General features: G+C 48.5%; 1 protein-coding gene across 1 annotated transcript; it reads left to right on the forward strand.

The window, feature by feature from the left end:
• Window positions 1-1,883: 1,883 nt before the first annotated feature.
• Window positions 1,884-20,576, forward strand: IL15RA (interleukin 15 receptor subunit alpha; the record flags this gene model as incomplete). Its single annotated transcript, XM_031651935.1, has 6 exons — window positions 1,884-2,154; window positions 4,525-4,623; window positions 7,783-7,980; window positions 8,562-8,594; window positions 16,844-16,919; window positions 19,750-20,576. Coding segments are annotated over 6 exons (789 nt in total), but the record flags the coding sequence as incomplete, so codon positions are not given.
• Between the last annotated feature and the right edge of the window lie 4,022 nt (window positions 20,577-24,598).

A 24,598-nucleotide genomic window follows, 5' to 3' on the forward strand; every position in this document is an offset into this window, starting at 1 on the left:
GAAGTTCTCCTACAGCTCGCTCAAGTCAGGTTGTCTTTAACATTTACGTTATGTGCTTTTACATAGGAAAGGAAATTTTTAAGGACAAAGAAATATCAATAGTTGTTAATAAATAATTATCAACAACAACTAAAAGCCATTAGTGAATACAGTGTCCCCAGAATGGAAATGGAAGTGACACCCATTTCCATCTTTTCTTTGCTTCTGAGGCCAATCTCCTTAGATGTGGACTCGTAAAACCCCTCATTTCCACAGAACTGAGCTCCTGCACCATTGCCGGATGTGTAGCTGAAGTTTGGAGTCTGAGTCCAATTCCACCTGTCACAAACGTAAAGCCGTCTGGAGCAATTCATCTTGCTTCTGGTTTCTTCTGAAAAAGAGAGGACAATGAGATAAATTGGTTACAAAGGTAGAAATGAAATAAATTGAACTCACTTCTATGAGAAAGTCAGGCTGAAGACTGTGGTTGAGGAACAGAGTTCATCCATTCGTTCTTCCAACAAGGATTTCTTGAGCACCTACTAGTTTCAGGTATAGTGCTGGGCTCAGGATCACAGTGTTAGCAAAACAGATGTGGCCCTACCCTCATCTGGCTCAGAGCACACACAGTGGGATGCACGTGAATTACATAATCTCAACATCTCCAATACAAACTGTGGAAGAGACTAGGGGAGAAAGAACTCAGCCCAGGCCCTTGTGTACTCAGGGAGAGGGACGGTCTTCCTTACGAGGCAGTGTTTCAGTGAGCTAGGAAGGGTGGTGGGAGACAGAGTGCCACGGTGGGTTGTGCTTGGGAAGAGGTGGGTAGCGTGCTGAGTGGTGCGAGGGGAGCCCAAGACCATTATGGCTGGGGGAAGAGAGCTAGAGGGGCTGGCTGAGCCCTGGAGACTTCGTAAAGATTTGTTTTTATTCTAAGAGCACTGGGTGGTCAGGGAAGAGTGAAGTTGTCAAAGGTGCGTTTCTTTTCTTTTCTTTTCTTTTCTTTTCTTTTTTTTTGAGACGGAGTCTCGCGCTGTGTCACCCAGGCTGGAGTGCGGTGGCGCTTTCTCGGCTCACTGCAAGCTCCGCCTCCCAGGTTCAGGCCATTCTCCTGCCTCAGCCTCGGAGTAGCTGGGACTACAGGCGCCCGCCACCACGCCCGGCTAGTTTTTTTTGTATTTTTAGTAGAGACGGGGTTTCACCATGTTAGCCAGGATGGTCTCGATCTCCTGACCTCGTGATCCGCCCGCCTCGGCCTCCCAAAGTGCTGGGATTACAGGCTTGAGCCACCGCGCCCGGCCTTTTCTTTTCTTTTCTTTTTTTTTTTCTCCTGAGACAGGGTCTAGCTCTGTCGCCCAGGCTAGAGTGCAATGGCGTGATCTGGGCTCACTGCAACTTCTGTCTCCCAGGTTCAAGCAATTCTCCTGCCTCAGCCTCCCCAGTAGCTGGGATTACAGGTGCGTGCTACCATGCCCGGCTAATTTTTTGTATTTTTAGTAAAGATAGGGTTTCACCATGTTGGCCAGGCTCAAAGATGCATTTCTAAAGGTGATGCTGGCCGCAGAGGCCTGTGGGAGAGCCTGCAGGGGGCCCATCTGGAGGCAGTTGCTGTCGTTCAGTGAGAATTGGAGGCTATGTCCACAGTGGAGAGAGATGAAGACTTTTGAGAGATACTGAGGGCTTGGAGAGGAGTGGGAAATGAACGGAGAGGACGTTTCATCAATGACCCTCTCCCCACGCCCCCATCTCTAGTTTTGCTGACTGACTGGCACTTCAGGTGAGGCTCTGGGAAGGCTTCTGGGTGACGGATGCCCTTCCTGCACATCCTCCATGTGCCTGGCACCTGGGGCTTTTCCTAAGGCACCCCTAGGATAAGCTGAACTCAGCCCTAAAGTTACTGACTACCACCGCGTGTGCCTGGAGAACGTGTCTTACAAGTGGAAACCTGTTCACCCTCCCCTGTCCTCTGCACTTTTGCAGGCATCACGTGCCCTCCCCCAGTGTCCGTGGAACACGCAGACATCCGGGTCAAGAGCTACAGCTTGTACTCCAGGGAGCGGTACATTTGTAACTCCGGTTTCAAGCGTAAAGCCGGCACGTCCAGCCTGACTGAGTGCGTGCTGAACAAGGCCACGAACATCGCCCACTGGACAACCCCCAGTCTCAAATGCATTAGTGAGTAGCCCACGCCACCCCACCCTCTTCCCTCCCCCACCCCGCCAAGGCAGCACAGAGAGAAGATACCATCTCAGGGGTCAAGGGATCTATGCTGAGGTCTGAGGCTAAAGACACCAGTGGAGGCCAGGCATGGTAGCTCACACCTGTAATCCCAGCACTTTGGAAGGCCGAGGTGGGAGGATCACTTGAGGTCAGGAGTTCTAGATCAGCCTGGGCAACATGGTGAAACCCTGTCTCTATTAAAAATACAAAAATTAGCCGGGCATGGTGGCATGTGCTTGTAATCCCAGCTACTCGGGAGGCTGAGACAGGAGAATTGCTTGAACCCGGGAGGTAGAGGTTGCAGTGAGCCGAGATCACACCACTGCACTCCAGCCTGGGTGACACAGCAAGACTCCATCTCAAAAAAAAAAAAAAAAAAAAAAAGACACCAGTGGGATCCTCAGCAACAGCTCCTGACGTTGGAAATACACAGGTGCTGGGGTCACAGAATTCTGGGTTTCAATCCTGGCTTTGCCGCCTACCACCCAGGAGGCCTTGGGCGGCTCTTGTGACGTTCTGGCACTCTGGCTGGTCATCTGGAAAACGGACTTGATATCCACACTGCGGGCTGTGGGAGGGTGGCGTGAACCCTGGTACTTGTTAACTCTTATTACATGTAGTGCTTTGATTTGAGATGATGCTGGCAAGAGAATTTGGCTGCAGAGCTGGGTGGGCACTCACGAGCACACTAGTGTGCGAAATTTTGGGATTTCTCATGAGAAGGTGGATATTGGAAGCCATCACTGCTCCTCGCTCATTACCCAGCCCCGGGGATGGGCGCAGCCCCTGCAGCAGGGCTGCCCTGTGCTCAGTCAGCTGTGCACGGTGTCCAGCAGGAGGGAGGGAAGGTGGCAAGAATCGACTTTTTTTAACTCTCTGCACCTGGATAAACATCCCAGAAGCGGCCAAACCGCCTCGGGTGGGAGCCACTTGGGGCTGTTTCTGGAACACTCAGGCGCGCTTCTGACCCCCTCTTCCTCCTTCTGGAAAAAATAAAAAATTAACCCAGGGGCTTCCAAGAGAATTCCCATTTGACAAACGTTCGGGGCAGGTTTCTCTCCTTCCCCAGCTCGTCTCTGGGGCAGGGAAGAGCGCGCCCCTGCATGGAGCGACCCCATCGCTCCCGCCCTCTGCAGTCGGGGACAGAGGGGAGCTCCGTGAGGCGCTGAACATTGCCACTGGCTTGGGAGTGCGGGCTCAGCCTCCTCCCCTAGAACAGAGTGAGTCCCACAGGCGGCAGAGGGAGGACAGGGAGCAAGACTCCGACTTGTTCTGAGAAACCGCTCGCTGGGGACACAGCACCGTGTGGCATCAGTGAGTGAATGAGAAAGCTGAGCGTGGCGGGGAGAGCAGGATCTGTGGGAACCATGGTGGGTCTTAACCTGCCAGTCCTGGGACTCCCTGGAACCTGTAAGCCGGAGATAAAATAAGGGCTTTCTCACCGCAGGGAAAGTCAGGTCTCCTCAATGCTCCATGTGCTTTGGGCAAATGAATGTGGGATGGAGAAGAGTTGTGGGCTCCAAACAGGGTCAGGATAGGAGAGGAAAGAAGAGAACCCAGAATCAGCGTTTTAAAGCCCAAAGACTGGATGCCTTTTTAGCTTTCACCTAGCCCAAAGATCCTTCCGCGTTCTGATCACTCACGACTCCCTCTGTGATGCTTCCCAACCTCTTGTGCTTTGAATGATTTTTTTTTTCCTGCTAAACAAGCGAAATGTAAGCCAGGTATGGTGGCTCACACCTGTAATCCCAGCACTTTGGGAGGCCGAGGTGGGAGGGATTGCTTGAGACCAAGAGTTGAAGATCAACCTCAGCAACATAGCAAGACCCTGTCTCTACCAAAAAAAATTTTTAAATAAAAAAATAAAAATTACCTGGGCTTTGAGGCACGTACATGTAGTCCCAGCTACTCAGGAGACTGAGGCAGGAGGATCTCTTGAGCCCGGGAGGTCGAGGCTGCAGTGAGTTGTGATCACACCACTGCACTCCAACCTGGGCAACAGAGCAAGACCCTGTCTCAAACAAACAAAATAGAATCTATTGAGTGATCATTTATTTTCCCGAGAATAGCCATTATTATAAAATTGAATTGATATCATTAATATCATCTCAGCCAAAATAAATTTGATATTTAACTTGTGCAGTCTTTTTGGAAATGCAAGAAAAATAGTTTGCAGTCTGTCTTTGCATTTGGGTGAGGAAACATTGTTTCTCATGCCTCCACTGTAAGTTCATGTGTTAATATATTTTATTTGTATCCAGTTCTGAGGCTAGCCCAGGTTCCAGGCTCAGGATCATAAGTGCCATGTGGTTATCCTCTCTCTAGGAGACCCTCTCCTGGCTCGCCAAAGGCCAGCGCCACCCTTCACAGTAACGACGGCAGGGGTGACCCCACAGCCAGAGAGCCTCTCCCCTTCTGGAAAAGGTAGGAAGGTCAGAAACTTCTTGAGGACATTTACTCCCTCCCAACACCCAAAGCCCCCATCACCAAGCCTGCAGACTCATGGACCTCTGTGGTGTGCCACTGCAGACTTAGGCAATAGCACAAATGTCTTATTCAATCAAGAATAAGAACGTCCATCTTAATTTTCTTTTTCAAATCAAGGTTGCTTGATATCCAGGTGTTATATGTGCAGAATGAATAGTGGTTTAAAACTCACTAATATGTCATATCATATTTAGTTGTAGACACTTACCTTCAAGAACTGAAAGTAGACTGAGGTTTGAGGTTGCACGTGTCTCAGCCCTCAACATTTTCATGGGTGCTGGCAGAAACGAGGGCACTCCAGGATGGGAGGCCAGCAAGCAGCGGGAGCTTCAGCATGTTTGCATCAATTCCCTCGCCCCCTAGCCAGCAGGGACAGCACAGCTGGGCCTCAACAGATGCCTGTCCGCTCAGCGGGCTGCACTGTGGGAGAGGAAGCCCCGGCTTTGGAGACCCAAGTGTTTTGTCATGGGCAGTAATCATGCCTGCTCTCTGCTCCAGGGGAGACCATGTCCCTATCTTGCAAGGCGCTTGCTATAGAAGCACCCTTGAGAGGATGGGCCAGAGAAAGGGCAGTCAGCTCCCGTGTCTACAAGATGTGCAGAAACATCAGAGACCCGTGGAGAGCTGCCCCCCACCCAGACCTAAACACCAGCACATCACAGTGACTGCTCTATTGTAGAGGCATTGCCTGAAGCTGCCAGTGTCCCAGGCTTCAACAGAGTCTTTGGAGGTTGTCAGGACCGATTTCCTCAGCACTTTCTCAGTGTTCAGAAAATTTGAAATCTTGGATGCTTTCTTGGGATCCTCTGCCCTGCATGCTATGATACCTTCATGTTACAGTTCACTCTTGGCTTTAGTGTTGCATCGTCCAGCCTGTGGCTGTCCCCGGCCCCTGCCTACTCCTTTGCCCCCAGGGATGGGCCTGTCTGTTGTCATTCATACTACAAAACGCAGCCATCCTTTGCAGAGTGTCGGTTGTCAGCCGTGGATACGCACTAACATCTGAGCACTCCCGCTGGCCTGGGTGCAAGCTGGAAATCACTGCTCTCCAGCCCCAGGTGGATCTTTTTTTTTTTTTTGAGATGGGGTCTTGCTCTATTGCCCAGTCTGGAGGGCAGAGACGAAATCTTGGCTCACTGCAACCTCTGCCTTCCAGGTTCAAGCGATTTTCCTGCTTTAGCCTCCCGAGTAGCTGGGATTACAGGCGTGCACCACCACGCCCAGCTAATTTTTGTATTTTTAGTAGAGACAGCGTTTCACCATGTTGGTCAGTCTGGTCTCAAACTCCTGACCTCAGGTGATCCGCAAGCCTCAGTCTCCCAAAGTGCTGGCATCACAGGTATGAGCCACTGCACCTGGCCCCCAGGTGGTTCTTAAGTGGCCAAGGCTGAGGCCTCCAGCTTAAGGGAGGAAGAAGCAGCTAAACAAGGTTCCCTCCTAGTGAGTCACCTGCACAGGGAGGAAGGGGTGGAGGGGCTGGCTCCATTTAAACTTGAGGTAATTCTACAACCCCTTTGATCTGAGTCACACCTCGTTAACCCAAGGAGGAGAATGATCCAGTAAGCCTCTCCCATCCTCCCCACTCTCACATCCCAAATGCCTGGTCCGATGGCCATTGTCGAGACACAACTGTGCAGTCAGAAGCTCCGACGTGACAGCAGCCTTTGACCTGAGCTGGCATGACCGTGGGCACTTGGCTGAGGACGCTGTGGTGTGCCCTGTCTGCAGGGAGCCCTGGAGCGTTGGCAGTGAGGGCGGGGCAAGTTGTATGCGAGGTGGTGACAAAGGATTAAGGGGATGTGAGGACTTCTCATGACCTGTGTGGCTGGGAGACCATGGGAACGCAGCAACAACAGTGCATCCAGAGAGCCACAGCGCTTGGCCCCACATTTGCTAAATTCCGTAGCTGCCACAACGGAAGACACGTTTTTCATGGAGAGGGAACAGTACCTTTACAGAGCAGGGACAGCCACCTTCCGGGGAATGACAAAGAAGGGAAGACTCTGAACCCAAGGCAGCCTCTGTTCCTGACAGCGAGCTCATCCGGATGCTTTCCTCCAACAGCCCGGAGAGTTCAGGCCAGAGCCCAGGCTTCATGTGTTTCACATTCAGCCGCTCCGAGCATCCTCGGCCAACGCAGCTTCACCTGCTTTCAGCTGAGCCTCCAACGTTGGGCCTGCCTTCTCTAGTAAACAAGCTGAACGACTCAGATCTTTAACACCTTTCTTTTCTTCCCACCCACCCCCTGCCCTCCCCGCCTTTTTTTTTAAGAGACAGGGGTCTCACTCTGTCCCCCAGGCTAGAGTACAGTGGTCACTGCAGTCTGAAACTCCTAGGCTCAAGTGATTCTCTTGCCTCAGCCTCTCAGATAGCTGGAACTATAGGCACACGCCCACCACACCTGGATAATTTATTTTTATTCTTATTTTTGTAGAAACAGGGTCTTGCAGCAGGGCACAGTGGCTCTCGCCTGTAATCCCAGCACATTGGGAGGCCGAGGTGGGTGGATCACCTAAGGTCAGGAGTTTGAGACCAGCCTGGTCAACATAGCGAAACCTCATCTCTACTAAAAATCCAAAAATTAGCCGGGCATGGTGGTGTGCATCTGTAATCCCAGCTACTCGGGAGGCTGAGGCAGGGAGAATTGCTTGAACCCGGAAGGCAGTGGTTGCAGTGAGCTGAGATCATGCCACTGCACTCTAGCCTTGGTGACAGAGCAAGATTCCATCTCAAAAAAAAGAAAGAAAAGAAATAGGGTCTTGCTATGTTGCCCAGGCTGGTCTTAAACTCCTGGACTCAAGCGATCCTCGCACCTCAGCATCCCAAAGTGTTGGGATTATAGGCATGACCCACTGTGTCTGGCTGATCTTTTCTTTACACGTGCTGTGATAGTAGCCATGTTCTTTAGTGTTTTCACAGGTCCTATGGCCCTTCCAGAGGAACAGCTATGTCACCCTCTTAAGGAGCAGTTTGCTGTGGGAGAGGGAGGGCTGGCCAGGGTGACTCACTACGGCAGCGCCCACATCACCCCGTGCTGCAGCTGAGAGGAGGGGAGTCTGCACACTGATGCTCTCCCTGCCTTGGCCTCTCCTACAGAGCCCGCAGCTTCATCTCCCAGCTCGAACACCACAGCAGCCACAACAGCAGCTATTGTCCCGAGCTCCCGGCTGACGCCTTCCACATCACCTTCCACAGGAACCACAGAGATAGGCAGTCATGAGTCCTCCCACGGCCCCTCTCAGACAACAGCCAAGACCTGGGAACTCACAGCGTCCGCCTCCCACCAGCCGCCAGGTTAGCACTCGCTTTGCCCCAGGAGAGGTCCATTTCTCACTATTGCTTCTGAGATCGGGGCTGAGATCCAGCACAAGGCGGCTTTAGACCGTCAACCCAAAGTCGGGATTCACTGGGTAGCCTGCTGCCCCCAGCCACCAGCCACAGCCTCCTGGCCTGGCCTCTTTCTCCGTGGCTTTCTCTGTGGCTGGGGCAACTAGAAAAACAAGCCCACCCGCCAAGATGTGACAGGGCCAGCCTTATCACCTGCACAGCAGAGCCCGTGCTGAGACTCTGAGTGGCATCTGTGCCCTCCCACAGTAGGAGGTGGTGGAAGCTGCCTGCAGTCCGGGGCCAGGATCTGTGGAATGGAGGAGCTGTGGGTAATGTGGACCTTCTCTAAAGCTCATCTGATTCTTAAGTGTGGCCAGCACCTCAGTGAGCTACCCTGCTTGTTCTTTGCTAAAACGAGTCTGGTTACACCAGCCACGAGTCTCCGAGGGTGCTAAGATGGGAGCCGAGCTGTGCCAAGTTTCTCCTGCTTCATGAGGATCTAGGACCTCTTGGACTCGAGCCGTGATGCTCTCCTCTCTTTTCCGCAGGTGTGTATCCACAGGGCCACAGCGACACCACTGGTAAGTGTGTCCCTTTGTGCAGTATGTTTATGATCAGGGTGACCGCAGTCCCAGGTGCTGGGTGGTCCTGGCCCAGGCCTGCCGCCCAGCACAATCCTGGCAGCAGTCCCTTCCACACTTAAAAGGCCTCCATCACATAGAAAGTTAAACAATAGCTGCTTTATGGAGTTCTCTGTTTGATGTGCCTGTTTTTCTAAATATTGGTAGCTTCTAGCGGTCAGGCTACTGGAGTTGAACCCAGAGTGTTGGCACCCCACAAAAGGGCTCAAGGTCAGCTCTTCACAGCTCTACACAGCAGGGTCCACCTCCCTCGCACGGAGCATCCAAAGCCACAGGTGCCAATGCCAGCACTGACATTACAGCATCTCTGCCAGAAGCTGCCGGTCCCTCGCCATGCACTTAACAGATAAGCTGTCCACATTTTCAGTATAAAACACTCCTCTTGGCCAGGCATGGTGGCTCACATCTGTAATCCCAGCACTCTGAGAGGCCGACGTGGGAGGATCACTTGAGGCCAGAATTTGAGGCCAGCCTGGTCAACATAGCAAGACCCCATCTCTATTTAAAAAACAAAAAAAAAGAAAAAGAAAAAAAGTTAACAACACAAAATAAAACCAAAAACTGTTCCTCCTTACAGAAGACACATGCAATGCTAAGGCTAGGAGAATAGAAAACAGAATGTGCAACTGACGATAAGGAGGAAAAGGGGAAAGCATTTGCAAGACTAAAAGGAAAACCTGAAGGGAGGGGAGGAGAGCTGAGAGAGGAGGGGAGAACAGGAGGAAGAAGGGAAGCAGGCAGGGAGGAAGAACGCAAGTAATGAGAAGAAAGCAAGTCATGCTCCAGGCTGACAAGCTTCCAAAGTAACAAAAAAACCCAACTGTAATTTGATATGGGCAAAAATTATTTTAATCTTCTGTTCATAAATTTTCCTGCTAGAGAATGACTCATATTTTTGTGGTCTCATTTTTACCTGCATCAAACGTCATCTGGGAAAACATCAAGTGACTTTGGACATTTTAGCAGTTAATTGATTAGAATAGTTTAAAAAAACAATCAGACTGCGCAAGGTCGCTCACACCTATAACCCCAGCACTTTGGGAGGCCAAGGCGGGCTGATCACTGGAGGCCAGGAGTCCAAGACCAGCCTGGCTAACATGGCAAAACCCCATCTTTACTAAAAACACAAAAAATTAGCCGGGCATGGTGGCACATGCCTGTAGTCCCAGCTACTTGGGAGGCTGAGGTGGGAGAATTGCTGGAACCCAGGAGGCAGAGGTTGCAGTGAGCTGTGGTCACGCCTCTGCACTCTGGCCTGGGCAACAGAACAAGAACCTGTCTCAGAAAAAAGACAAAAAGTAAATCCCATTTCTAACTCAAAAATCCCCTTGCAGGAAGGAAGCAACACTTGCTACCAGATTTCCAGGCATCCTTCCAGAGAGACTGTACAAATAAACACATAGAGGATAAGGAATGCTGGACAGTTGCTTCATTTCTTCTGTTCGGTACCGTGTTTGTTTCCACTTGCTGGCATACCTTGTAGATCCCCCCATATCAGGACACAAAAACCATCTCATCGTTTTTAACAGTTACAGAATATTCCGTTGTATGGAATTCCCACCATTAATTTAGCCAACCCCCTATCTGGACATGTGATTGCTACATTCTGTGGTTATCTTACAAACAGCCATTAATTGAAAATCCATAGGTGCAAGAATATCTGTAGGATAAAATCCTACGTGTAAAGTTCAGGGGTCATTTTTTCTGTATAGATTTTCCAACAACTATTTGATGATGGGCTATAATCTATAATCTGCCTTTTCCAGTTCATGACTTTTATTAGATTAAGAAAGCAGCCAGGCGCCTGTACTCCCAGCGCTTTGGGAGGCCGAGGTGGGCAGATCACTTGAGGCCAGGAGTTCGAGACCAGCCTGGCCAACATGGTGAAACCCTGTCTCTACTAACAATACAAAAATTAGCCGAGCATGGTGGCGTATGCCTGTAATCCCAGCTCCTCAGGAGTCTGAGGCAAGAGATTGTTTGAACCCAAGAGGCAGAGGTTTCAGTGAGCCAAGATCACGCCACTGCCCTCCAGCCTGAGAGACAGAGCAAGACTCACACACACACACACACACACACAAACTTTCTCCCAAATTCTGAAATGTAATGTAATAAACATTAACCAAATGCCTACAATGGACAAAGATAATTCTGCGCAAGGAACTGTGGAAATACAGAGATGCCACACACAAAAAAACTTCAGGTGTTTTATGTTGGATCAGCCACCCTGAGATCCAGGAGCGCAAGTTATGTGTGGGAGATCTACTCACTGGTTCCTTGAACATCAGTGGATGTTGCTACTTCTGCATGAATAAGCAATCAGTTGAGCCCGTCTTCATAAGAAAGTATTAACAACGCTTTACCACAGTGGTTGCTCAGTAAATTAACTGACGTTTCAATCAACCCATTGATACTACCAATATCATAATTTGCTTTTTAAAATAAGTTATATAAATCATTAGCTCTATGCTTTTGCTCTTTTTAATTCAACAGTAAATGCTACATAGTAGATGCTCAATAAATATCGAATGAGTAAGCAAATGAATGAGTGAATTTGAGGGCTTCAACATTTTAATAAATTTTAAGAAATACGGTTCATAGTTTCATTGTCTTAAATATCTACTGGCTTACTTGGCAGCCCTTTTTTTATTATTTAATTTAATTTTACCTTAAGTTCCAGGACACATGTGCAGGACATGCAGGCTTGTTACATAGGTAAATGTGTGCCATGGTGGTTTGCTTCACCTATCAACCCATCACCTAGGTATTAAACCCCACATGTATTAGCTATTCTTCCTGATGTTCTCCCTCCATCTGCCTCTCCCCACAGGCCCCAGTGTGTGATGTTCCCCTCTCTGTGTCCATGTGTTCTCATTGTTCAACTCCCACTTATGAGTGAAAACACATGGTGTTTGGTTTTCTGTTCCTGTGTTAGTTTGCAAGGATGATGGCTTCCAGCTCCATCCATGTCCCTGAAAAGGACATGATCTCACTCCTTTTTATGGCTGCGTAGTGTTCCGTGGTGTATACGTACCGCATTTTCTTTATCCAGTCTATCATTGATGGGCATTTGGGTTGATTCCATGTTGGCAGCCCTTTTTATCAATAACTTTCTACAATTATTCCAATATCTGGTCTCCCATCCCTGATGAAGCTATTCTTGAGGACTCTTGATTGTAAACTAAAAGGCCAGCATGCCACGATGCCAGCACTTAGTATGCCAGGTTTAGTATGGTTTAGTGTGATTTAGTATGCCAGGTGTGAGGACTTACTTCTCAGGATGGCAATATGCCTCTGGGCTTTCATGACTGAAATGAATTTGCCGCAGTCGATGTGCTCAGCCTTTGACAGGAGCTGCCTCTATGTTTTATCATTCATCCATTCAATATAAACTGAGTTTCTGTTCTGTGCCAGGAATGGTCCTAAGCTATTATGAAATACAGATCCCTCATTAAAAAGCAAATGTCACTTTAAATTGACTTCAATTTATAGAACTTTAAAAGCTTAACTTGATCAATCAGAGTACTTGAGTTGACGCTCTTCCCTCAAAATCGCCTTCATCCGATGCTTAGTGCACTCAGAGATAGCTCTGGAACCACTAGTGACAAGCACAGCGGTATTAACACCCAGTGATTGGCCTAATTGGTCAGGGTGTTGCTGAGGAACGGCTATTCCCTGCATATGCCCAGAGGACATTTTCATCATCCATGCCAAACACTGGCCTCCGGCTGTCTCGGCTACTTTCTCTGTCCTGGACCCAATCCGCGCACAGGCCGAAGGTGGGGGTTGGTGGGGAGATGTGGTTTTCATGGCCTCCTCTGCAGTAATCACCTTTCCCCTCTCTCCTTCCTCCTCGCTCCTCCTCTGTCTCACCAGATCTCTTTCTCTTCCTTTTCCTCCAATCCACACACCCCCCAGGAAACAATAAAAGGTGGAGGGCTTGGCAGGTAAGCTGTTAATTCACTGCCTTGGTGATTCTGGTTTCCGTGTCTTCACTGGAGTTGCCCGGATGTCACAGAGGAAGAGGCCAAGGGTCTGGCGCTGAGTTCAAGTTGCTTTGTTTTATCCTTGGTTCAGGAGCCCTCTTCTCTCTTGAGTTTCATTCTGCAGATTTTCTTGTCACTTAAATAGAAATGGGGAGGGATCTTCTGAAGGTAGAAGCACAGTTTATGTCACGTTGCCTTTTCCAATAAAACACCCCCTACACCGTCAATGTGTATCAACTCACTAGCCAACGTGAAGACAGAGCTTACTGTCAGGTGCAGCATCTCCACTACGACAGATTTCTTTTTTTAGTCATAATAATGATTCATGTTAAGGCCAAAAACTCAAAACATTTTTCATTAATTTCTCGTGTTTTCTGTTATTTCTTTTGTAACAATTTTTCTATGCTTTTTTATTTACCTACAAGTTGTTTTATTTTGTTTCTATAATTTTACTATTTATTCTGATTACAGTGTCATTGCAAATATATGAAAAAAAAACCAGACTTTTTTAAAAAAAAGAAATAAAGATTATCTCGAATCCCACCATTGTATATATTCCGCAAGACTTTTCTGTGCATATGGACATGCACATGGCTGGTTGGAGATTATTGTAGGTGTTTTTTGTTTGTTTGGTTGGTTGGTTGGTTGGCTTTTTTTTGAGACAGAGTCTCTCTCTGTTACCCAGGCTGGAGTGCAAGGACTCCCACTGCAACCTCCGCTTCCCGGGTTCAAGCGATTCTCCTGCCTCAGTCCCTCAACTAGCTGGGATTACAGGCGCCCACCACCACGCCCGGCTAATTTTTGTATTTTTAGAAGAGACAGGGTTTCATCACGTTGGCCAGGCTAGTCTCAAACTCCTGACCTCAGGTGATCTGCCCACCTCAGCCTCCCAAAGTGCTAGGATTACAAGTGTGAACCACTGCACTCAGCCTATTGTGGGTTGTATTTTGTGTTTGTTTGTTTTGTTTGTTTGTTTTTTGAGACGGACTGTTGCTTTGTCACCCAGGCTGGAGTGCAGTGTGCGAACTTGGCTCCCTGCAACCTCCACCACCCGGGTCCAAGGAATTCACCTGTCTCAGCCTCCCAAGTAGCTGGGACTACAGGCGCACGCCACCATGCCCTGCTAGTTTTTGTATTTTTAGCAAAGACAGGGTTTCACCATATTGGTCAGGCTGGTCTGGAACTCCTGACCTCAGGTGATTCACCTGCCTCAGCCTTCCAAAGTGCTGGGATTATAGGCATGAGCCACTGAGCCCAGCCTGCGGGTTCATTTTTATCTCAGTATCTTTTTCACTTAAGATGTTGCAGATATCTTTCCATGTTAATAAATGCAGATCTATTTTATAATTTTTAATAGTTGAATAGTATTCCATCATATGGGCATACCACATTTTATTTAACTAATTGTCTGTCGATAAGAGATTCAGATTAACGTCTTGAAAATTATTTTAGGCCAGGCATGGTGGCTCACACCTGTAATCCCAGCACTTTGGGAGGCCGAGGGGGGCGGATCACTTGAAGTCAGCAGTTTGAGACCAGCCTGGCCGACGTGGTGAAACCTCTTCTCTACTAAAATACAAAAATTAGCTGGGCTTGGTGGTGAGTGCCTGTAATCGCAGCTACTCGGGAGGCTGAGGCAGGAAAATCACTTGAACCTGGAAGGCGGAGGTTGAAGTGAGCCAAGATCATGCCGTTGCACTCTAGCCTGGGTGACAGAGCAAGACTCCATCTCAAAAAAAAAAAAAAAGAAAGAAAGAAAATTAGTTTAAACAATGCTTGAGTGAATACCCCTGTATTTGTCTATTCCCTAAGAGTAAATTCCAGTTGAACTAGAGAGTCAAAGAGTGTGCACTTCTCAACTGCCCTTGGGAAAGATGGCATGACTTTACATTCCCAGCTACAGGGCTCTGAGTGTCCCTACACCCTTATACTCAGATGTTTTGCAGTAGAGTTGTATTGGAAGGCCAAGTCCTGGGAGGTTTATTTTGGTATATGGGCATGGCCTGGAGGTCATGCAGCAAAGGCCCTCAAAGCCCCCAGGGTCCATGAGGCGTGCGGCCCATGGTCTTCAGTGAGCGGCAGCCACTGCTCCAGATCTCAGTGCCATCGTCTTGCATGCAGAGCACTGGGTGATGTTTTTTCAGGGAAATTCACAATAGTCAGGCTCATTGGTCAAACCTGCAAGTGCATTTTGTTTGTTTTTGTTTTTGTCTTTAGAGACAGGGTCTTGCTGTCGCCCAGGCTGGAATACAGTGGCGTGATCACAGCTTACTGCAGCGCCAGACCCCTGGGCTCAAACAATTCTCCCACCTTGGTCTCCCAGACAGCTTGGACTATAGGTGTGTGCCATCATGCCCAGCTAATTTTTTGTAGAGATGGGGGTCTTGATATGTTGCCTAGGCTGGTCTTGAACTCCTGGCCTCAAGCGTTCCTCTCCACTAAGCCTCCCAAAGCAACTGGGGTTACAGGAATGAGCCACTGCACCAGGCCTGCAAGTGTTTTTAACAATAGTTCTGTTCCCCTGACCTCCGACTAAGCCCCTAGCTCACACAGAAAGACCCCCTTCTTCCTATGCTATCTGATAAACTTCAGGTGACACCTGTCAGTGCCCCAAGCTGTTCGTTTCAACTCATTCAAAATGGTCTCAAATCCTAACCTCCTCCTATATATAACATCTCTCAAAAGACCTCTTCTTTCTCCTTACTGCTCTTTCTCTGCCATCAAAAGCTGTAGGTGGCCAGGATCCATGGCTCATGCCTGTAATCCCAGCGCTTTGGGAGGCCAAGGTGGGCCTGAGATCAGGAGTTCAAGACCAGCCTGGCCAACATAGCAAAACCCCGTCTCTACCAAAAATACAAAAATTAGCCAGGTGTGGTGGCAGGTGCCTGAAATCCCAGCTACTTGGGAGGCTGAGGCAGGAGAATCATTTAAACCTGGGAGGGAGAGGTTGCAGTGAGCAAACATCGAGCCACTGCACTCCAGTCTGGGCAACACAGTGAGACTCCGTCTCAAAAAAAAAAGAAAGAAAGAAAGAAAGAAAAAGAAAAAAAGAAAGAAAAGAAAAAGTTGGCTGGGCACAGTGGTTCACGCCTGTAATCCCAACACTTTGGAAGGCTGAGGCAGGTGGATCACGAGGTCAGGAGTTCAAGACCAGCCTGCCCAACATAGTGAAACCCCGTCTCTACTAAAAATACAAAAATTATCCAGGCATAGTGGCACGTGCCTGTGGTCCCAGCTACTCAGGAGACTGAGGCAGGAGAATCGCTTGAACCTGGAGCTGGAGGTTGCAGTGAGCCGAGATCACACCACTGTACTCCAGCTTGGGCAACAGAGTGACACTTCGTCTCAAAAAATAAAAAATAAAAAAATAAAACAAAGTTGTAGGTAGACTGGATGCAGTGGCTCACCTGCATAATCCCAGCACTTTGGGAGGCTGAGGCAGGTGGTTCAGTTGAGGTCAGGCATTTGAGACCAGCCTGGCCAACGTGGTGAAACCCCGTCTCTACTGAAAATACAAAAAATTAGCCAGGCGTAGCGGTGTGTGCCCGGAATCCCAGCTACTCAGAAGGCTGAGGCAGGAGAATCACTTGAGTCCAGGAGGCAGAGGTTGCAATGAGCCGAGATAGTGCCTCTGCACTCCAGCCTGGGTGACAGAGGGAAACCCTGTCTCAAAAAAAAGAAAAGAAAAAAATGGCAAGTGAGAAAAAAATGAAATTGGAAGGAAAATGGCACTAGGTGCTATGGTTTCTAAACCTGTGGAGTTGAAGAAAAGGGGGCGTTGCACTGGGGACAGCAGAGGAGGGGTGTCCCTGTCTGCTTTCTCAACCCTGGCTTTAGCAGCAAGAGCACTCTCTCCTCATCCCACTCCTGGCTTTGCCCTTGAGGCTCTTACTGCTGCCTCCTGACTTGCCCCCTCCCTTGCCCCGTCCCTGCCCCATCAGCCCAGGCACTCTGCCCGAGAAGACAAAGATGAGGAGCAGAGGTGTGGGACGACCGGGAGCTGGCACCCTCAGCAGGAAAGAGAATGTGTTTTTACCTAGACATAGAATAGAGGGAATTGCATGGGCCTTAAGAAATGTCCATAGCAGCAGGCTCGTTGGGAGGCACTTGGATCCCTCTGTAAGAATGTCCATGGTAAAGAATTTGCAATTCATAGCAATGAATATGCTCCTGGGTGTCTCAGCGTGGTCTCCTCTCTTTCAGTGGCTATCTCCGCATCCACCGTCCTGCTGTGTGGACTGAGCGCTGTGTCTCTCCTGGCATGCTACATCAAGTCAAGGTGAGTTGCATGGCTACTCCCTCTGCAAGAGGAAGTATTCCCCCACGAGAAAAGAGCTGCACCTGGCGGGGCGCGGTGGCTCATGCCTGGAATCCCAGCACTTTGGGAGGCTGAGGCGGGTGGATCACTTGAGGTCAGGAGTTTGAGACCAGCCTTTCTAATATGGTGAAACCTTGTCTCTACTAAAAATACAAAAATTAGCTAAGTGTGGTGGTGCACACCTGTAATCCCAGCTACTTGGGAGGCTGAGGCAGGAGAATTGCTTGAACCTGGGAGGCAGAGGTTGCAGTGAGCCAAGATTGTGCCACTGCACTCCAGCCTGGACAACAGAGCAAGACTTTGTTTCAAAAAAAAGAAAACGAAAAGAGCCGCACCATAGTGATTCCAGAATGCCCCCTCCGAAGAAGGACCCCTTTCCTGGCCATTGGCTACCACACACCCCTTCTGTAGGGGCCAACAAGCGCCAGAGCCGAGGAGCAGTGAGCCAGCCCCAAGCCCGAGTGCCCCCTACCCCTGCCCACGGTAGAAATGGGGCAGCCAGAGAAAGTGCACTGGGTGGCCAACGCATGCAATCCTATCCGTTCTTCTTGTGATATCCCTGTGAATATATTCTTGAAGGTCCTCATTGAATAGGGGTATGCCTTCTTATAAATATACTCATTCATGTTAGCCTTAATTTTGTATTCCTGATCATTGAAATTCTGCATCTTAGCATTTCTGGCAAAAATGTTTCTGCCACTTGCTGACTTTTTAAATTTTTCTCATTTTTCTAATCTTTAGGCAGTGTTATTACTCTTTGGTTAAATCCTCAAATGGCATTCTGGCCTTAATTTTGTGCTTCTATCAATTAGTAACCAGTATTCCAGCATTCCATACTGATACAGATTTCAGATTTGTCCAAACTAAACTTTTAGTTACTATTAATAGTTATAAAACGTTCTTTTCTAAATGTGATATCAATATAAAAATTATGTGACCCTTTGAGCCTAATTTTGACAAAATGAACATTCCATGAAATGCTACCATAAAGTCAAAATGAAAACCAGTATCTAAAACTTCACATAAATCTTCAAAAGCTGTGAATACCATCCCAACCAATAAAAAATGCCATCAACCTCATAGACAGTTGAGAAATTAACAAACATTGATGTTACTCAAAAATTTCTCCAAAGAATTCAAAAAATGAAAAATGTTGACAAAACAGAAAATGACTTTTAAAACAATTTTCAAAATATCATTATTAATAACTACAGAATTTCCATATAAAATGCTGAATTTGGAGTTACATTTTTAACAGGTTATAATGAATACATATAATCACTGAATATATGTTTAAATGTATATACCACCTTTTTATGAAAATTACATTAAAATATATTCTTAAAAAGGATTTGTAAATTTGGTATATACAGCCAATAAGTATGTTCATAAGAGGAAAACAGCAATATTTACTGGCTATATGAAAGATATTTCAGTTGGGCATAGTGGCTTATGCCTGTAATCCCAGCACTTTGGGAGGCTGAGGTGGAAGGATTACTTGAGCCCAGCGGTTTGAGACCAGCCTGGACAACATAGTGAAACCCGATCCCCACACACACAAAATTTTTTTCATTTTTAAAAAGCTCAAAAAGTGAAATAAATATATCTTTAGGAAGAATTGGCATGGTCGGGCATAGTGGCTCACACCTGTAATCCCAGCACTTTGGGAGGCTGAAGTGGATGGATCGCTTTTTTTTGCGACCAGCCTGGCCAACATGGTGAAACCTGATCTTGACAAAAAATACAAAAAGTTAGCTGGGCGTGGTTGTCTGCAGAGGTTGCAGCAAGTCGGCATCACACCACTGCACTCCAGCCTGGGAGACAGAGCGAGACCCTGTCTCAGAAAAAAAAAAAAAAGAAGGAAAAGAAGAATTGATAAATTTGATAAATTACTTGGTCATTTGGTGAACTGATTCTTTCCATAAACTTGTTTTTTGCAAATGGGTTATTAGATTTGCCATTTGACAAATTGGCTGTTAGCAAATTATTTTCAGTGAATGCACCCGCATCCTGCCTTATTTTAGCTCTCACTCCAGGCAGCTCACACTGCTCACCTTAAAATGGTCTAAAGAGCTGCTGCTGCTCCGGAGGGGACGTTTCACCTGCCCCGGGAGAAGGTGCCGGCCAGATGCCCAGGGCGTCGGCACCCAGTGTCCTGCCTCCCCTGTGCTTGTCATTCAGGAGCTGATTGACTTGTGTATTTCTTTCTTTATTTCACACGTACTAAGTGCTAGGAACTGTTTTTAAAAGCTTCATGAATATTAAATCACTTTTTTCAAGATGATCAAGTCTGGTTTGGCCAGGCTCCCAGTCACTCTCTCCTTTTCTTATTCCTGCCATTTGAACGGCTTTTTGGCAGAGGACTGGCAAAGCGTGGGGTGAGCGCGGGGTGGCGTGAGTTGCTCCAACAACGTTTGGTGGATCTTTGGTGGATGGGGAGGTTGGAAATACCTAGAGAGGATTTATTATTCTCGTCATATTGCCCTGGTTGGTCTTGAACTCCTGGGCTCAAGCGATCCTCCCACCTCAACCTCCTAAAGTGCTGGGATTACAGGCATGTGCCACCACAACTGGCCACTAGATAGGATTTAATACTCTCTGTTAGAGGTAGGCATTCTAGGTTCTCGTTCTCTCCATCTCTGAGGACTAAGTGCTCTCTGTCTGACTCCTGTGGCAGGGCCTCTGTCTGCTCCTGCCATCCCCACAGTGCTGGACATGCTCAGTGGGAAGCGTGTTGATTTGAGGCCAACCCCCTCCTCTTTTCAAAACCTATGAACCATCTGCTTTGCAGGCAAACTCCCCCACCGGCCAGCATTGAAATGGAAGCCATGGAGGCTCTGCCGGTGACTGGGGAGACCAGCGGCAGAGATGAAGACTTGGAAAACTGCTCTCACGACCTCTGAAACTCGGGGAAACCAGCCCAGCTACGTCCGGAGTGAAGGAGCCTATCTGCTTTAGCTAAAGACGACTGAGAAGAGGTGCAAGAAGGTGTGCTCCAGGAGCAAGCCTACCAGGCCTCTCAGACGTCCCAGCAGGATCTCACGGACTGCGGGGTCGGCGCTTCCTGCGCGGGGAAGCAGGTTCTCCGCCTTCCCATGGGCACCACCTGCCTGCCTCGGATCCAGGGCCCAGCTTCCCAGGAGAGACCAAAGGCTTCTGGGCAAGGGTTTTATTTTATTACAGTGTGAGCTGCCTGGAATACTTGTGGTAATGAAATAAAACCCCTGCCCCGAACCTTCCGTCCCTCATCCTGACTTGCAGTTCACAGAGAAAAGTGACAAACCTGAAGCTCTCTGTCAATTACAAGGCTCCTCCTGGCGTGGGAGGTGTCTCCAGGGAAGACACCAGCATTGGGGCTTCTAACCACCCTGTCTCCAGCTGCTCTGCACACACAGACAGGGAGCTGGGAAAGGTGGGAGAGATGCTGAGCCAAGCGAATCCTCTCCATCAAAGGATTCGCAAAGAAGAAACCTCAACTCAGTGCCATTTTACATACATATGTGTTTATATTTATACTTCCTTGTCTATTATAGCTACACATTATATATGATTTGTATTTTGACATTGTACCTTGTATAAACAAAATAAAACGTCTATTTTCAATATTTTAAAAATGCACTAAAAGAATCACCAAGGAGAAATGTTCCACACAAAGGAGGAGAAAGAGTAGGAAGGCAGAGTCCAAGGTGACTGAGTTCAGATGTTCTTTCCAGAAGGAGAAAAAGCCTTGCCTAAAGCTGGCTCCGGTCACAGTTTTGGGGAATTTCCCACAATTCCATGTGAGGAGAAGCAGCATTATCTAATCCACGCCGTGGCAAGTCCGGGCTCAGCTCAGCAATGGTTTACACATCGTCTCTTCCCTTCTTCTTCTCTTACTTTCTTTGCTGTTTTTGATGTTTATTTCTAAAATCATGGGCCTAATCCCACCGCCTCATTTTATAGATGAGAAGATTGAGGACTGGAGAAGTTGTTCTGCCCACAGCCACGAAGCTCGGTTAATGCTAGAGCTGGATCAGAGCAGGAGCTGGGACACTGGGCCCAGTGACTCACACCTGTGATCCCAGCACTCTGGGAGGCCGAGGCAGGAGGATTGACTGAGCCCAGGAGTTCAAGAACAGCCTGGGCAATATAGTGAGACCCCATCTCTACAAAAAATTTTTTTTCTTGAAACAGTCTTGCTCTGTCACCCAGGCTGGAGTGCAATGGCGAGATCTCAGCTCACTGCTGCCTCCACCTCCCAGGTTCAAGCAATTCTCCTACCTCAGCCTCCCAAGTAGCTGGAACGACAGGCATGTGCCACCACACCCTGCTAATATTTATATTTTTTTAGTAGAGACAGCGTTTTGCTATGTTAGCCAGACTGGTCTCAAATTCCTGATCGCAAGTGATTCACTCACCTCAGCCTCCCAAAGTACTGGGATTACAGGTGTGAGTCATGGCGCCCAGGCAAAAGTAATAGGGAGTGTAGGTGGGGTAGGAGGAGAGCAGTCCTGGCTGAAAACCGGCCACTAACTACCCCTTGTACAGCCAGGGGGAGGAGGGAGCCACTGTGGGCATTTGGGGGATGGGGCATGGGCATAGTGCCCAATCAGATATTCTCAAAGTGCCATTTTTCACTGACTTCTTTTTTGTGGGGGAGGGGACAGAGTCTCACTGTGTCACCCAGGCTGGAGTGCAGCTGTGCAATCTTGGCTCACTGCAATCTCCACCGCAAGCAATTCTCATGCCTCAGCCTCTGGAGTAGCTGGGACTACAGGTGCACACCACCATGCCTGGCTAGTTTTTGTATTTTTAGTAGAGCCGGGGTTTCACCATGATGGCCAGGCTGGTCTCAAACTTGTGAGTCCAAGCAGTCTGCCTGCCTCGGCCTCCCAAAGTGCTGGGATTACAGGCGTGAGCCAACACACCTTACCTTCAGTCCCCATGTCTTCAGCTGCCACAAATCTAAATGATTCACATCTCCCACTCTTCCCTCATTCCCTGCCCTACACGTTTGCCTTGAAGAAAATGGATTGCTCTTCGCCTTTTATATTTTGCCTTGATTTTCCTTGATCAAGAAATAAGACTTTTTTTTTTGAGACAGAGTCTTGCTCTGCTGTTCAGGCTGGAGTGCAATGGTGCAATCCAATCTCAGCTTACTGCAACCTCCACCTCCTGGGTTCAAGTGATCCTCCTGCCTCAGCCTCCCAAGTAACTGCGATTACAAGCGTGCACCACCACACCTGGCTAATTTTTGTATTTTTGGCAGAGACAGCATTTCACCATGTTGACCAGGCTGGTCTCGAACTCAGGTGATCCACCCGCCTTGGACTCCCAAAGTGCTGGGATTACAGGCTTGAGTCACCACAGCTGGCCAAGAAATAAGACTCTTAACTTTCCCCTTTTCATTTTTATTTTTTTAACCATTTGCAACGTTCTTTATTCCCTTGCATAGATGCAGATTTCCATTTTCTTCCTGCCCGTCTAACTTTTGAACATATATCTTGTGGTGTGACTTTCCCTGTTTAAACCCTTCTCCAGACATTAGGAAGTGGGAGAGCAGGGACCAAAAGACACAGGGAAAGACCCCGTTTCTGACTTTCCACCCCTGTCGTCCACAAGGACCTCTTCCTCTTGGCTGAGGCTGCCCCCTGCTGGCTTGGAATTGCACAGCGCAGAGCGGAGTCCCTGGGTACTGCGGGTTTGCCTCACCACGGGGCTGTGTGCTCCTTTGAGGCAGGACCAGCCTGACACAAATCACAGCCTCCCCTACACCTCACTCTGTCGGGCACTAATCTAAACTCAATGTGTGCATATTTTAGGGAATATTAGGCACTATATTACCAGGGGGTTTAGTTGACACTTTACTCCCCTCAGTGACTGTAAATCCACCCATTCTAATGGCACTGTTCTTAGCTATTCAGGATGAAACACCCGCTCCTCTCCTGAAACCTTCCGTCCCTCATCCTGACTTGCAGTTCACAGAGGAAAGTGCCATACCCGAAGCTCTCTGTCCATTACAAGGCTAAAATGCACTAAAAGAATCACCAAGGATGGCAGGGCCCAGTGGCTCATGCCTGTAATCCCAGCACTTTGGGAGGCCAAGGCGGGTGGATCACCTGAGGTCAGGAGTTTGAGACCAGTCTGGCCAACATGGTGAAACCCCGTCTCTACTAAAAACACAAAAATTAGCCGACCATGGTGGTGGGCGCCTGTAATCCCAGCTACTTGGGAGGCTGAGGCAGGAGAATCACTTGAACCCTGGGGGTGGAGGTTGCAGTGAGCCGAGATCACACCCCTGCACTCCAGTCTGGGCGACAGAGACTCCAATTCACAAAAAAAAAAAAAAAAAAAAAACACCAAGGAGAAATGTTCCACACAAAGGAGGAGAAAGAATGGGAATGCAGAATTCCACTGGGGCTCCTCTATCCTGTTGGGGTGCCTTATCACGCACTGACACAGAGGGGCTGACCTCCCCTCTCCCTGCTCCCGCCACGCGTGGGCACCTGGCCTGGGTGTGGCCTCCAGGGCCTCTCAGCTAGACTACAAAGCTGTTGAATACAGAGAATGAAGAGCACAGCGCTCACAGGGCAGTGCCCAGCAGTGGCCTCAGAAGCACTGACCGGCTGCTGGGCCTCCTGTTCCTGGGCTCTCCAGGCGACTTTGGGTCCTAACCATTTTCCAAACCTAAGCCTCCCATTTCCCGGGACTCTATGAGCTCCTCGTATCTTTCCAATACGTTTCTTTTTTCTTTGTAACAGATTCGGTTTTCATTACTTGTCACTGAAAAGTTCCTAGCTGACATGAAATTCGGTACCAGGAGTGGGTATTGCAAATTATGGAGAAGAGGGGAGATAAGGAACGTCTGCGGTTGGTTATCTGCCTTAGAGAGGAGAGAAAAGAGCAAATGTTCTGATGATATGCAGAGACAGGGACGGAGCAGCCCAGGAAGTTCGGTAATTAGTTCGCCAGGAGGTGCCTGGGATGTCATGCCCGCTGCAAGCCCGGCTCTTGGAGACTGTTGCTTCCATCCTGAGATCGTATGGCTACGAGAAATCTGAGGCCATAGGCGGGTGACTGCTTTTAATGGCGCTGAAAAACTTAGAGAATTAGAAGTTCAAATCTCTAAAGTCTGAATTCAAGCCACAGACTGAAACCTAAAGACTTCCTAGAACAACACAGAATTTTATCCCTTACAGATGCAAGGCCAGGATATCTGAAAACCCGTCTTAAGAGTCTGAGCCTTTGGCTGGGTGCGGTGGTTCATGCCTGTAATCCAAACACTGTGGGAGGCCAAGGCAGGTGGATTGCTTGAGTCCAGGAGTTCAAGACCAGCCCAAACGACATGGTGAAAACCCTGTCTCTACAAAAAACACGAAAACTATCCAGGTGTGGTGGCATATGCCTGTAGTCCCAGCTACTCAAGAGGCTGAGGTGGGAGAATCGCTTGAGCCCAGGAGGTAGCAGTGAGCCAAGATCATGCCATAGCACTCCAGCCTGGATGATAGAGGAGACACTGTCTCAAAAAAAAAAAAAAGAGTCTAAGCTGTCAAGTTGTTGAAGAACATTAGCTGAATCCATGGCCCCAGCAGGTTTCCCAGCTGGAAGGGAGAGCACTGATTAGAGAAGTGTGAGGTTCCTGTACTGGATTAAAAACGTAG

Source organism: Papio anubis, chromosome 11 (assembly GCF_008728515.1).
Source record: "Papio anubis isolate 15944 chromosome 11, Panubis1.0, whole genome shotgun sequence".
NCBI lineage: Eukaryota > Metazoa > Chordata > Mammalia > Primates > Cercopithecidae > Papio > Papio anubis.